The sequence below is a fragment of the Rhinopithecus bieti genome, unplaced genomic scaffold, assembly GCF_001698545.2.
Source record: "Rhinopithecus bieti isolate Rb0 unplaced genomic scaffold, ASM169854v2 scaffold_6708, whole genome shotgun sequence".
Taxonomy (NCBI): Eukaryota; Metazoa; Chordata; class Mammalia; order Primates; family Cercopithecidae; genus Rhinopithecus; species Rhinopithecus bieti.
In genome coordinates this window covers 4,965,277-4,979,075 of record NW_016806329.1, presented here as the reverse complement: position 1 = coordinate 4,979,075, position 13,799 = coordinate 4,965,277, and the positions used below count along the sequence as shown (strand labels likewise).

Genomic DNA, 13,799 nt, shown 5'->3' with positions numbered 1-13,799 from the left:
TGGATGCAGTGGCTCATTCCTGCAATCCTAACACTTTGGGAGGCCGAGATGGGAGAATCACCTGAGGTCAGGGATTTGAGAACAGCCTGGCCAACATGACAAAACCCAGTCTCTACCAAGGATACAAAAATTAGCCAGGTGTTGTGGCGCACGATTGTACTCCCAGCTACTCAGGAAGCTGAGGCAGGAGAATCACTTGAACCCAGGAGGTGGAGGTTGCAGTGCACTCCAGCCTGGGCGACAGAGCAAGACTCCATCTCAAAAAAGGAAAAACAATAACAAAAAGAAGAAGAAACAATAAAAACTTCAGGAAACATTGGACACACTTATAGAAATGCAAAATGCTCTAGAAGTCTCAGCAATAGAATTGAACAAATAGAAGAAAGAAATTCAGAGCTGTTGTTTGTGATTGGTATCAAAATAAATATAAATCAATATTTACATTTGACAAAGTCTTTCAAGACAAGGTCTTTGAATTAAGCCAATCCAACAAACACAAAGGAAAAAGAATAAGAAAATATGAACAAACCCTCCAAGGAATCTGGAATTATGTTAAACAACCAAACCTAAGAATAATTAGCATTCCTGAGGAAGAAGAGAAATATAAAATTTGGAAAACATATTTGGGGGAATAATTGAGGAAAATTTCCCTGGCCTTGCTAGAGACCTAGACATCTAAATACAAGAAGCACAAAGAATATCTGGGAAATTCATCACAAAAAGACCATCACCTAGGCACATTATCATGTTATCTAAAGTTAAGACAAAGGAAAGAATCTTAGGAGCTGTGAGACAAAAGCACCAGGTAACCTATAAAGGAAACTCTATCAAATTAACAGCAACCAAGTGGAGTGTCAAATCAAGAACTCAATCCCTTTTACAATAGCTGAAAGAAAAAAAAATACTTAGTAATATACCTAACAAAGGAGGTGAAAAACCTCTACAAGGAAAACTACAAGACACTACTGAAAGAAATCATAGATGACACAAACAAATGGAAATTCATCCCATGCTCATGAATGGGTAGAATCAATAGTGTAAGAATGACCATACTGCCAAAAGCAATCTACAAATCTGATGCAATTCCCATCAAAGAACCACCATCATTCTTCACAGAATTAGAAAAAACAATTCTAAAATTCATATGGAACCAAAAATAAAGCCCACATAGCCAAAAAAGACTAAGCAAAAAGAACAAGTCTGGAGGCATCACACTACCTGATTTCAAACTATACTGTAAGGCCATAGTCACCAAAACAGAATGGTACTGGTATAAAAACAGACACACACACCAATGGAACAGAATAGAGAACCCAGAAATAAACCCAAATGCTTACAGCCAACTGATCTTCAACAAAGCAAACAAAAATATAAAGTGGTGAAAGGACACCCTTTTCAACAAATGGTGCTGGGATAATTGGCTAGCCACATGTAGAAGAATGAAACTGGATCCTCGTCTCTCACCTTATACAAAAATCAGCTCAAGATGGATTGAGGACTTAAATCTAAGACCTGAAACTATACAAATTCTAGAAGATAACATTGGAAAATCCCTTCTAGACATTGGCATAGGCAAGGATTTTATGACCCCGAACCGAAAAGCAAATGCAATAAAAACAAAGATAAATAGCTGGAACTTAATTAAACTAAAGAGCTCTTGCACAGCAAAAGGAACAGTCAGCAGAGTAAACAGACAACCCACAGAGTGGGAGAAAAATCTTCACAATCTATTCATCTCACAAAGGACTAGCATCCAGAATCTACAACAAACTCAAACAAATAGTAAGAAAACAACAATCCCATCAAAAAATGGGCTAAGGATATGAATAGACAATTCTCAAAAGAAGATATACAGATGGCCCAACAAACATATGAAAAAATGCTCTACATTACTAATAATCAGGGAAATGCTTATCAAAACCACAATGAAATATCAACTTACTCCTGCAAGAAAGGCCATAATCAAAAAATTTTAAAATACTAGATGTTGGCGTGGATGCGATGATCAGGGAGCACTCCTACACTGATGTTGGGAATGTAAACTAGTACAGCCACTATGGAAAACAGTAGAAGAACTGAAAGTAGAACCACCATTTGATCCAACAATCCCACTCCACTACTGGGTATCTACCCAGAGGAAAAGAAGTCATTATACAAAAAAAGATACTTGCACACACACGTTTATAGCAGCATACTTCGCAATTACAAAATCATGGAACCAACCCAAATGCCCATCAATCAACCAGTGGATAAAGAAACTGCAATATATATATATATGATGGAACACTACTCAACCATAAAAAGAATGAATAAATGGCATTTGCAGTGACCTGGGTGAGACTGGAGACTATTATTCTTTTATTTATTTTATTTTATTTTTTGAGAGAGTCTCGCTCTGTCACCCAGGCTGGAGTGCAATGGCACAATCTCAGCTCACTGCAACTTCTGCCTCCCAGGTTCAAGTGATTCTTCCACCTCAGCCTCCTGAGTAGCTGAGATTACAGGCACCCGTCATCATGCCCAGCTAAGTTTTGTACTTTTGTAGAGACGGGGTTGCACCATGTTGGCCAGGCTGTTCTTGAACTTCTGACCTCAGGTGATCCACCCACCTCAGCCTCCCAAAGTGCTGGGATTACAGGCATGAGCCAACATGCCCAGTCAGAGACTGTTATTCTAAGTTAAGTAACTCAGGAATGGAAAACTAACCACCGTATGTTCTCATTGATATGTGGGAGCTAAGCTATAAGGATGCAAAGACATAAGAATGATACAATGGACTTTGGGGACTTGTGGGGAAGGGTGGGAGTGGGGTGAGGGATAAGAGACTACAAATAGGGTGGAGTGTATACTGCTGGGGTGATGGGTGCACCAAAATTTCACAAATCACCACTAAAGAACTTACTCAAGTAACCAAATACCACCTGTATCCCAATAACCTATGGAAAATTTAAAATTAAGTAAAATAAACTTTATTCTTAAACTTAGGTTTTTAAAGATTCCCTTAAGATGTCTAAATATCCAAATATTATCTATATTTTAGATAAGATTTAGTCGGGAAAATATATTAAATGGTGATTGTATTTTGAGACACAATTGATAAAGTTATCATTTTTCCAAAATATTATTTGGATTCATGCTTTGAACAAAGTTTTCTGTATTAAAACAGTAAATTTAGGACTTACCTGCAGTTAAATTTAACATCTTGAAAATCTACAAATGTTTTCATTTCTGATTTTTGGGGTTGGGAGGTATGGAGAGAAGAAAATATAAAAGACAGCTATTAGAAAGATTTTAGTTTTTCCATATTACTTTGGACACATGGGAGGCATATACATTAATAACTTTTGGATATATCATAGTCCATGGGTTCCAGAATCTGCAGATATTATCTCTGCAAATGTGAAGTTAAAATCACTCATAAAAAATATTCAAGCCACGATGTTTTCTGTATGAACAAAAGATGCGAGCCTGACATTTCTTGCTGTAGTTTGACTGCATACCCAATATTACATGTAAATATGTATTGGATAGAAGGGCACAGAAATAAAGTTTCTCATGTTCTAGGCATTAATGTCTTTGATGAAGATCCTCTTTGTTCCTCAAAAGTTAAAGCCTCATTAGAAGATATCTATCCTGGTTGAACCCCTTGCTGTCTGTTTCTTGCAATCTTTGGTAACTTGGTCCCAATTATCCACGTTGGTATTTGCAAATGGAAACATTACCTTCTCAACATATCATGCCTTTTTGCCAGGAATAGTTCTTGTCTAATCCAGTCCATATTCCTTTGGAACCAGAGAAGATTTGCAGGTTGTTTTCCGGGAATTATGCCTTTTTAAGCAGATTATTTTTTCAAGAAACTGAATATATTTCTTCTTTTGGGAAGCTTGCTCACAAAATAAAACTCATGAGTCCCCTCCCTTTATTTTCAAAACAAAGGTTTTAACATTTTTCCATGAGGTTAGTATTGGATTTTTAAACATTCTCCTATCTAAAAATGGAAGTAATAGAATATTTTCTAACTCATATCTGTACATATCTCATCCGAAGTTAACAGCTTGGCTTTCTTCTTCAAAACTTTAAACTTTTGTAGAAAACCCTATTCCAAGAGAAAAAACAGAATTTTGAAGATATAACAAAATTACAGAAGGATAATACAAAACTCCACTTGGTGAGTTTAGGGAGAATAAGAATGAACCCATGATATAAGAAAGTAAGTAAGATAGGCTGGGCCGTGGTGGCCTCACACCGTAAAATCCAGCACTTCGGTATGCTCCCAGGGCCGGGTGGGCCACAATGAAGTACAGGAGTTCGAGACAGCCTGGCCCAACATGGTGAACCCCATCTCTACCAAAAACATAAAAATTAGCTCGATCATGGTTGGTGCACACCCTGTAAATCCCAGGGGTACACTCGGAGGCCTGAGGCAGAGAGCCTTGATCCTGGGGAGGCAGAAGTTGCCAGGTTGAATGCAGGTCGAAATTGAGGCCACTGCATTCCAGCCTGGTGACAATAGAGGACCTCTGTCCTGATTTCTAGGAAGAGGTCCCATTCATTGTTCCTCACATATTTAAATTTCAAAATGCAGGCCAATCTGTATTACTAGAATGGTTTATTGGGTTAGTAATGAGAAACAAAAATACTTTAAAACTTAAATCACCAGACATAACACACAAATAAAAAAAAAAAAATAAATAAATAAATAATAAATAAATATATATATATATATTTTTTTTTTGGAGATGGTCTCCACTCTGTAGCCCAGGCTGGAGTGCAGTGGGGTGGATCTCCAGCTCACCACCAGTCCGCTCCCAGGTTTTGCAACCATTCTCCCACTCAAGCCTCCCTGAGTAGCTAGGACTACGCCCCCTACCATCAATGCCTGGCTAATTTTTTTTTTTTTTTTTTTGTTTTTTTTTTTTTTTTTTTAGTAGAGACGGGGTTTCACCATGTGTTAGCCAGGATGGTCTCAATCCCCTGACCTCGTGATCTGCCCACCTCAGCCACCCAAAGTGCTGGTATTACAGGCGTGAGCCACCACTCCCAGCCACAAAAATCATATTCGTTAAACAAAGACTTCTTGAGAATATATACTAAATTTAAACAAAAATACTAAAGGTTATTATTGAACTAACATTGTAACACATATTATTTTGCAAGAAATTGTTGACTTTCAAAAAATTAATTTTTTAGATTGTAAGGTTAGTACATGTGTATTGCAGAAAGTTTAGCAAGAAAGAAGATAAGAGATGTTCAAGTCGGGGTCAAGGGGAAAGGGAATGCCCTGCAAGTCTAGGGAAGCAGTATCTTCAAGGTCTAGGCCATTAATAAGCATGAAGGTAATCCTTGGTGTGCATATTACTTAATCCCATACGATATCAAGATTGGTGACACTGGCTTCAATTGACTTCCTTGGCACCTTAAGTTTCCTCATGTCTCTTTAGACATTCCCTCTCAGTTTGTTTTGCAGGTTCATCTTGTGTATTAGGCCATTCTTGCACTGCTGTAAAGAAATACCTGAGACTGGGTAATTTATAAGAAAAGAGGTTTAATTGGCTCATGGTTCTGCAGACTGTACAGGAAGCACAACGTTGGTATCTGCTTCTGGGGAGGCCTCGGGATGCTTACAATCATGGCAGAAGGTGAAGGGGGAGCCGGTGTCTCACATGGTGGGAGCAGGAGCAAGAGACAGATAGCAAGGTACCACATACTTTTAAGCAGTCCGATCCCTTGAGAAGGCATTCTCTATTATGAGGATGGCACCAAGAGAATGGTGCTAAAGCATTCGTGAAAAATTCACCCCTATGATGCAATCACCTCCCACTAGGTCCCACCTCCAACACTAGAAATTACAATTCAACATGAGATTTGGGTGGAGGCACAGATTCAAACTATATCATCTTATTCAACTCATTATTTTAATGTTGGTCTCTTTTGTGGTTATGTTTTAGGCCTTCTTTTCATTCTGCCCATCCTCCTGGATTGTTTGTTTGTTTTGCTTTGAGACGGAGTCTTGGTCTGTCACCCAGGCTGGAGTCCAGTGGCACAATCTTGGCTCACTGAAACCTCTGCCCCCTGGGCACAAGCCTCCCCAATAGCTGGGATTATAGGCATGTACCACCAGGCCTGGCTAATTTTTGTATTTTTAATAGAGATAAGGTTTTACCTTGTTGGCCAGGTTGGTCTCGAACTCCTGACCTCAAGTGATCCACCCACCTTGGTCTCTCAAAGTACTGGGATTACAGGCTTGAGCCACCATGTCCGGCCTTCTGGATGGTTTTATTCATGCTCGGGATTTCAATTACAATCTATATGCTGATGACTTTCAGATCTTTTTCTGGAATCTGAATTTCTCTCCAGTGTGCCATATCCACGTATACAAAATAAATCTCGCCACCATCCACTAGTTGGCCTGGAAGGAATTTCGGCATCATCTTTCACTCTTCTCTCTCTCTCTTTCCCCAGTAATTGCCTGGTCTTTTAGAGTTCACTTTCCAAATCTCTCTCAAGTCTGTCAACTTCTCTCAATCTCTCAATTTAAATCTCCAGCATTCTTTCTGGGATCATGGCCACAGCTTCTTAGCTATACACCTATCAGTATATCCCTTCTCTGATGTATTTCCAAAGGCAGAAAGAGTGATTTTTATACATCCACTCCCTACTTAAAAATCTGCAGTGGCTCCTCATGGTTCCCAGGGTAAAGCTCCAAATCCTAGTGAGGATGAGCATTGCCTTCAATACTTGACATCTCCAACCTCATCTCTTCTCACACCACCCCAGTCTCTAGGCTCACATCATGCTTTCTCTAACCTTTGGGGTCTTGTTTATGCTCATGTCTCTCACCAAAATATTTTCCACCTTTCTTTTGCCCCCTCTTCCCTCCTCCATTTCTGATCTTGAACTTCTAACTCCTACTTATCCTTCAGCTCTTAGCTCATATATTACTTTCACTGGAAAGTTTCCTGGGCCCAAAGATTGAATTGTATGTCTCTCGTATATGCTTCCATAGCACCTTGCACTTAATCTCATCCTAGAACTGATCATACTCCTGTACTGGGCTTATTATAACTCTCTACACACTTGTTTGTAGTCTACACAAGATATAAAATGCTGCACAGGAGTAAGGATTGTGTCTTTTTTACTGTAACTTCTCTAGTAAATGCCTAGCATATGGCACATAATAAATATTTGTTATATGAATGAATGAATGAATGAATGAATGAATGGTAAAATTCAGAGATCAGCATGACCTTTTAAAAACATATAATCAATTGAAATGAAAGAATCTATATTCTTTCACTTAAAGGATGGCATTCTAAGCCTGGTAATAGGTGAACAAATTCAGACAGGACGATAAATTAACTCTTTCTTCTTTTCTTTTTAATTGTTAAAACTAAAAAACAAAATTTTAGAGATGGCTCTTGCTATGCTGCCCAGGCTGGAGGGCAGTGCTATTCACAGGTGTGATCATAAGTCACTATAGCCTCAAACTCCTGAGCCCGCTATCTCAACCTCCCAAGTAGCTAGGATTACAGGTGTGCACTGCCATGTCTAGTCTCTTTCTTCTTAAGTAATTGTAAAATGTTAAAATTAAATCGTTAATGATTGAGGCTGCATCGGGGGTAGAGGGGAAGTTCCCTGAATAACAACAAGAATATAATAAACTTCACTTATTTCGAGTTTTGCAATTATTTAGAAGTTCTTATTTAGTATGTAAGAGAAGATAATTTGCCTTTGCCAGTTTTAAGTACATATATAGTCGATTAATAGAAACGGGTTAACAAAGGAAATAGGAAAGTTAATAAAGAGCCCACTCCTCATTCTTGGCCTGGAGCTTCAGAGTTGAATTTAAACGCTAACTAACATAAGCCCCATCTGTCATTTCTGGTCATCGCCTCAGTTCTATAAATAGGAAGAAACCGGGACATACCTCATTACTTCCAACCAGCAACTGGATGAAGTGCTAAGGAATAACACTGAACCAGGGACAGTTAAGTGCGTGGGCCCCTGGGCTCTGCTGGAAAGAGTAAGATCTACATTAAAATAACAAGCATTGCAATTTAGTTCTTTTATTTATACAAGGGGGAAAACTGCAAAATCATATAAGAAATTAAATTTTTGAGCATTTCAAGAGAAACATTTTCCTCCTCTACCCCAGTTCCAGTTACAGGGTAAATATTTTTTAAATCAAAATGGGAAACACTATTTTTTTTCTTAAGAGAGTTTTCTTTGTATACTTAATCATAGCTTATTCTTATCAGAGCTACATACTTTGGACTTGTCTACGTTAAGAGAGTTTTCATGCAAGTGTGTTCTGATTATGATTTTGATAACTGATGCTGAGTAATGATTACAGCACTTTCAAAGCTGTTTGTTTGCCTTTGCGTTCAACACAAGGCGTAGATAGAAAAGGAACAGGAAGGTTTTATCTGATCTGGCTATATTTTGCATCAGCAACTGAAAGCATAGCATACTTTTAAAGAAAGTACCATTTTAACTAGAATTTTCTCTCCCTGACCTTCATTTAACCAATAATTTTATTACTGGGCTATACATTTATCCATTTTCCCCCCAAATTGTGTCAACTGTGGTGAAGCTTAATATTTCTATCTTTTAATTCAATTTTTATATTTAAGAATATTTGGAAATAGACTACTATTTATGAGTACAGAATACACAAAATTAATTCATCCTTTAAATCTGTACTTCCTGCTAGAATCAATACTTTGAAAAAGATGTTTAAATCAATGCCTAAAACACTTAACATAACCATTCATCCTCTTATGGCATTTGAAACTGAGTATTTGCCTAATTTCAAATTGTTTCGCTTGTTTTCGTTGTCTATTTTAATAAAATAGTATTTTTAACAGCTTGTAATTAAAGTTCCTGTAAAAAAGAAAAAGTTCCTCTTGAAATAGTAAATATCTCAAATTAGTCTGTAGCATTCCAGAGTTTTTACAGAAAATGGTGTTTTCTTATTTGTACACAAATACAATAGTAATGAAGTCAGAGAATGTCAGATACGTTTTAAGTGAGGACACTGCTATATTCCAGAGGATCCCATAACTCAGTCAGCAGAGAAAAGTGCTCGTAACAAAGGAGATCACTGAATGGTTTAAATTTAAATTTTGGGTCTCCTACCCCAGGTGAAAAAAAATTGCAGCACCATTTCCCTCATCTTTTATCACTTACTAATTGCCGAGTAGATAGCTCCCCACTACAGTGAGACATCATTTTAGAGCAGAATAGTAGGTCAATACTGCACTATTTTTTGAGACAGAGTCTCATTCTGTCATCCATGCTGGAGTGCAGTGGCTCAATCTCGGCTCACAAGATCCTCCCACCTCAGCCCCACGGGGACGCGCCACAAGGCCCAGCTACATTTTGTATATTTTGCAGAGACGGGGTTTTGCCATGTTGCCCAAACTGGTCTCAGATTCCTGAACTCAAGTGATCTGCCCACCTCGGCCTCCCAACGCGGTGAGATTACAGGGGTGAGCCACTGCACGTGGCCTAACACTACATTATTTCTAAGAATAATATTGGAAATCACTTATTCTTAGAATCTACTTGTAAATGTTTCATGTGTTAGAAAATCTGATAAGCCTAAAGATTCCCACATTCATTGCTGGCCACTCAGTCTACAGCACTCAGTGAACCCTTCCCTTGTTTTTTCCTCCCTAACACTCCACAGTGAACTGAAGAGTAAATGCTTTCGGTTAAAGAATGATGACAGTGGAGTTGATGGAGTAACTGGCAACTCATTCTTGGTGTCCAATAGAGCTTTCGTTTTGAACAACAGTGACCTAGATCTTTTATAAATGAAATGCTTAAATTACTTGGTGAATAGTGACTCTTACGGTTTTTTTTCTTTTTCTTTTAAATAAAAATTCCAAATAACACTGAGAAGGTACAAGAATAGCACAATTCATCTTTTACCTTTTACTTAAGATTCACCAAATTCTTAATATTTCGTTATAACTGTTCTTTCTCTTTCCTCTCTCCATATATATGTATGTATATGTACATATATGTGCACTTAGTAGTAGTAAATTTAGTATGGTATCTTCTTGAATCTTTCTTTCACATCATCATGGTATAATTACAAAATTCAAGAAATTTGACACCAATGAATTACTATTATCTAATACGCATCCCACATTCAGATCTTGCCAATTGTCTCAGTATTGTTCTTTATGCCAACTTCTTAAAAATTGGAGGTCCAATCCAGGATATGCATGTCATAAATTCTATATCTTTTTAAAGAAAAAAAATTATCTTTTTTTGTTTTTGGCTTTTCTTTTTTAATATTTTAGGTTCAGAGGAACATGTACAGGTTTGTTAGATAGTCAAACTCGTGTCATGGGAGTTTATTGTACAGATTACTTCATCATATACTAAGTCTAGTACCCAATAATTATTTTGTCTGCTCCTCTCCCTCCTCCAACCTTTCATCCTCAAGTAGGCCTAGGTGTCTGTTGTTTCCCTCTTTGTGTCCATGTGTTCTCATCTTTTAGCTACCACTTTTAAGTGAGAACATGTGGTATTTGGTTTTCTGTTCCTGCATTAGTTTGTTAAAGATAATGTCTTCCAGCTCCATCCATGTTCCTACAAAGGACATGATCTTGTTCTTTTTTATGGCTGCATAGTATTCCATGGTGTATTATGTACCACATTTTCATCATCAAATCTGCCATTGATGGGCATTTAGATTGATTCCATGTCTTTTCTATTGTGAATAGTGTTGCAATGAACATACCTGTGCATGCGTCTTTATGGTGGAACAATTAATATCGTTTGGGTACATACCCAGTAATGAGATTGCTGGGTTGAATGGTAGTTCTGTTTTTAGTTCTTTGAGGAATTGCCACACTGCTTCCTACAATGATTGAACTAATCTACACTTCCACCAATAGTGTATAAGCGTCTCCTTTTCTCTGCAACTTTGCCAGCATCTGTTATTTTGTTTTGACTTTTTAGTAATAGCCATCCTGACTGGTGTGAGCAGGCATCTCATTGTGGTTTTGATTTGCAATTCCCTAATGATCAGTGATACTGAGCTTTTTTTCATATGCTTGTTGGTCGCATGTATGTTTTCTTTTGAAAAGTACCTGTTCATGTCCTTTGCCCTCTTCAAAAATATTTATCTTATCTAAAATTAGAAAACGCAGGTGATGGCCAGCCACGGTGGCTCACACCTGTAATCCCAGCACTTTGGGAGCTCAAGGTGAGCAGATTAACTTAGGCTTAGGAGTTTGAGACCACTCTGGGCAACACAGTGAAACCCCATCTCTACAAATAAAAATAAAAATAACTAGCCAGGTGTGGTGGTGTGTGCCTGTGATCCCAGCTACTCAGGAGGCTGAGGTGGCAGAATCGCTTGAGCTCGGGAGGTGGAGATTACAGTGAGCTGAGATCATGCCACTACACTCCAGCCTAGGCAATAGAGTGAGACCCTGTCTCAAAAAAAAAGAAAAAAAGAAAGGAAAGAAAGGGAAGGGAAGGGAAGGGAAGGGAAGGGAAGGGAAGGGAAAGGAAGGGAGGAAGGGAGGAAGGAAGGAAGAAAGGAAGAAAAGAAAGAAAAGAAAAGAAAATTCAGGTGATATTATGTGTAAAGATTGTTAATCTAATCCTCATGGTACCAAGAAAACAATATTAAAATTATTATTTATCAAATACCAATTTGATAAATAATTTATCAGACGTCAATTGTGAACCTAGCACTGTCTAAAATCCTGAAATTTTAGAAAAGATGTCACAGTTCTTATCCTCAAATTTCACACAGTATAGAAGCTGAAGCAGATCTAATACCCCAACAAAAACCGGTTAATAAATAACCCTTACATTAGTTATATTTTGCTGCAAAATAAGCCACTCTTAAACTTAGGACTTCAGACAACATTTATTTTTCTAGCTAGCAATTCTATGAGTTAGCAATGCCAGCTGGCAATGTCAGTTGGCCAGTTCTGCTGGTCTTTCCTGGGCTCAGACATTCAGCTGCATCTGCTGGTTCGGTTGGCTGTGGGTTAGTGCTTCTAGAACAACCCCACTCACGTCTGGCAATTGATGCTGGCTCTTGGTTAGTATTGGCCCTGAACTGGGAGACAGAGATGGCCTGGGCTACATGTTTTCATCAGTTTTTCCATTTAAGTGTCTTAGGGTTCTCACAAGAAGCAAGAGAAGGCAAGCCCCAGTGCATAATACTTTTCAGGTTTTTTGGTATCACATTTGATTGTTGTTTCTTTGGCCAAATTATGTCAAATAGTCAAGAGTTATTATAGGAGGATCTATCCAAGTTCATGGATACAAGGAGGCTTGGATAAATTGTAGCCATTACTGCAACAAAACACTCTAAAAGTATAACATTTGACTAGAATGAGATTGATGCGCAATGTCATGGAATAGGTATTATTTTGTAGTTATATCTTACTAAAAAATCAAGTATTAAAAATTATGGTATAGTCAAAATAGGCTATAGAAATTATGAGACAAAATTATTATGACTATAATAGCTTAAGAAGGGCCTGAGGGAAACAATGACATGTAACGGCTCTCCAAGAATAGTCAGGAATTTGATGCATGAAGAGGAATCTCTGGACAGAGGTTTAGAAGTGAGTAGTTAAGGGATACAACCTGAGAAAAGACAGAGACTGGCAAAGAACACGACAGGTGTGGGATAGTGAAGGAACAAACTTAGAGTAGATAGCCCACCAGAAATTCTAGAAAATAAGACTAAATAAGTAAAATCAGCATCAATTATGAATGAGAACATTTAAAGGTCAGACATAAATTCAAATTATACTTTCATGATATCAAGAATATTTTAGGAAGAATCATTTAGTATCAGAATTAAAGCTGGATGAGGGCAGAGATGAGCAGTGAAAACCAGATATACATTTAATACACTAATCCAAATTGAAGTAGGAACATTGAAAATAGGGGGACTGGGACAAATATACGAAACATATTACATGAGAGGAATGGAAAGAAACAAATTCAAGACAAATTACACATAGAAAATGATGAAACTTTAGGCCGGGCGCGGTGGCTCACGCCTGTAATCCCAGCACTTCGGGAGTCCGAGGCGGGCGGATCACGAGGTCAGGAGATCGAGACCATTCTGCCCAACACAGTGAAACCCCGTCTCTACTAAAAATACAAAAAAAATGGCCGGGCGTGGTGACGGGCACCCGTAGTCCCAGCTACTCCGGAGGCTGAGGCAGGTGAATGGCGTGAACCCGGGAGGCGGAGCTTGCAGTGAGCAGAGAGATCGCGCCACTAAACTCCATCCTGGGCGACAGAGCGAGACTCCGCCTCAAAAAAAAAAACTGAAACTTTAAAACGATAGATTTAGGTTGGCGCTTTTGCGCGCGGAAAGATGGCGGAACAGGCTACCAAGTCCGTGCTGTTTGTGTGTCTGGGTAACATTTGTCGATCACCCATTGCAGAAGCAGTTTTCAGGAAACTTGTAACTGATCAAAACATCTCAGAGAATTGGAGGGTAGACAGCGCGGCGACATCCGGGTATGAGATAGGGAACGCCCCTGACTACCGAGGGCAGAACTGCATGAAGAGGCACGGCGTTCCCATGAGCCACGTTGCCCAGCAGATTACCAAAGAAGATTTTGCCACGTTTGATTATATACTATGTATGGATGAAAGCAATCTGAGAGATTTGAATAGAAAAAGTAATCAAGTTAAAACCTGCAAAGCTAAAATTGAACTACTTGGGAGCTATGATCCACAAAAACAACTTATTATTGAAGATCCCTATTATGGGAATGACTCTGACTTTGAGACGG

At 38.4% G+C, this 13,799-nt stretch overlaps 1 protein-coding gene across 1 annotated transcript in view; it reads left to right on the top strand.

Annotated features, from left to right (window-relative positions):
* Positions 1 to 13,359: 13,359 nt before the first annotated feature.
* Positions 13,360 to 13,799, top strand: part of LOC108531875 (low molecular weight phosphotyrosine protein phosphatase-like) — a 10,779-nt gene continuing 10,339 nt past the window's right edge. Inside the window, exon 1 of the mRNA XM_017875511.1 lies at positions 13,360 to 13,798. Coding sequence (XP_017731000.1) covers positions 13,376 to 13,798 — 423 coding nt within the window. The 5' untranslated portion in view covers positions 13,360 to 13,375. The remainder of the gene's footprint in view (position 13,799) is intronic.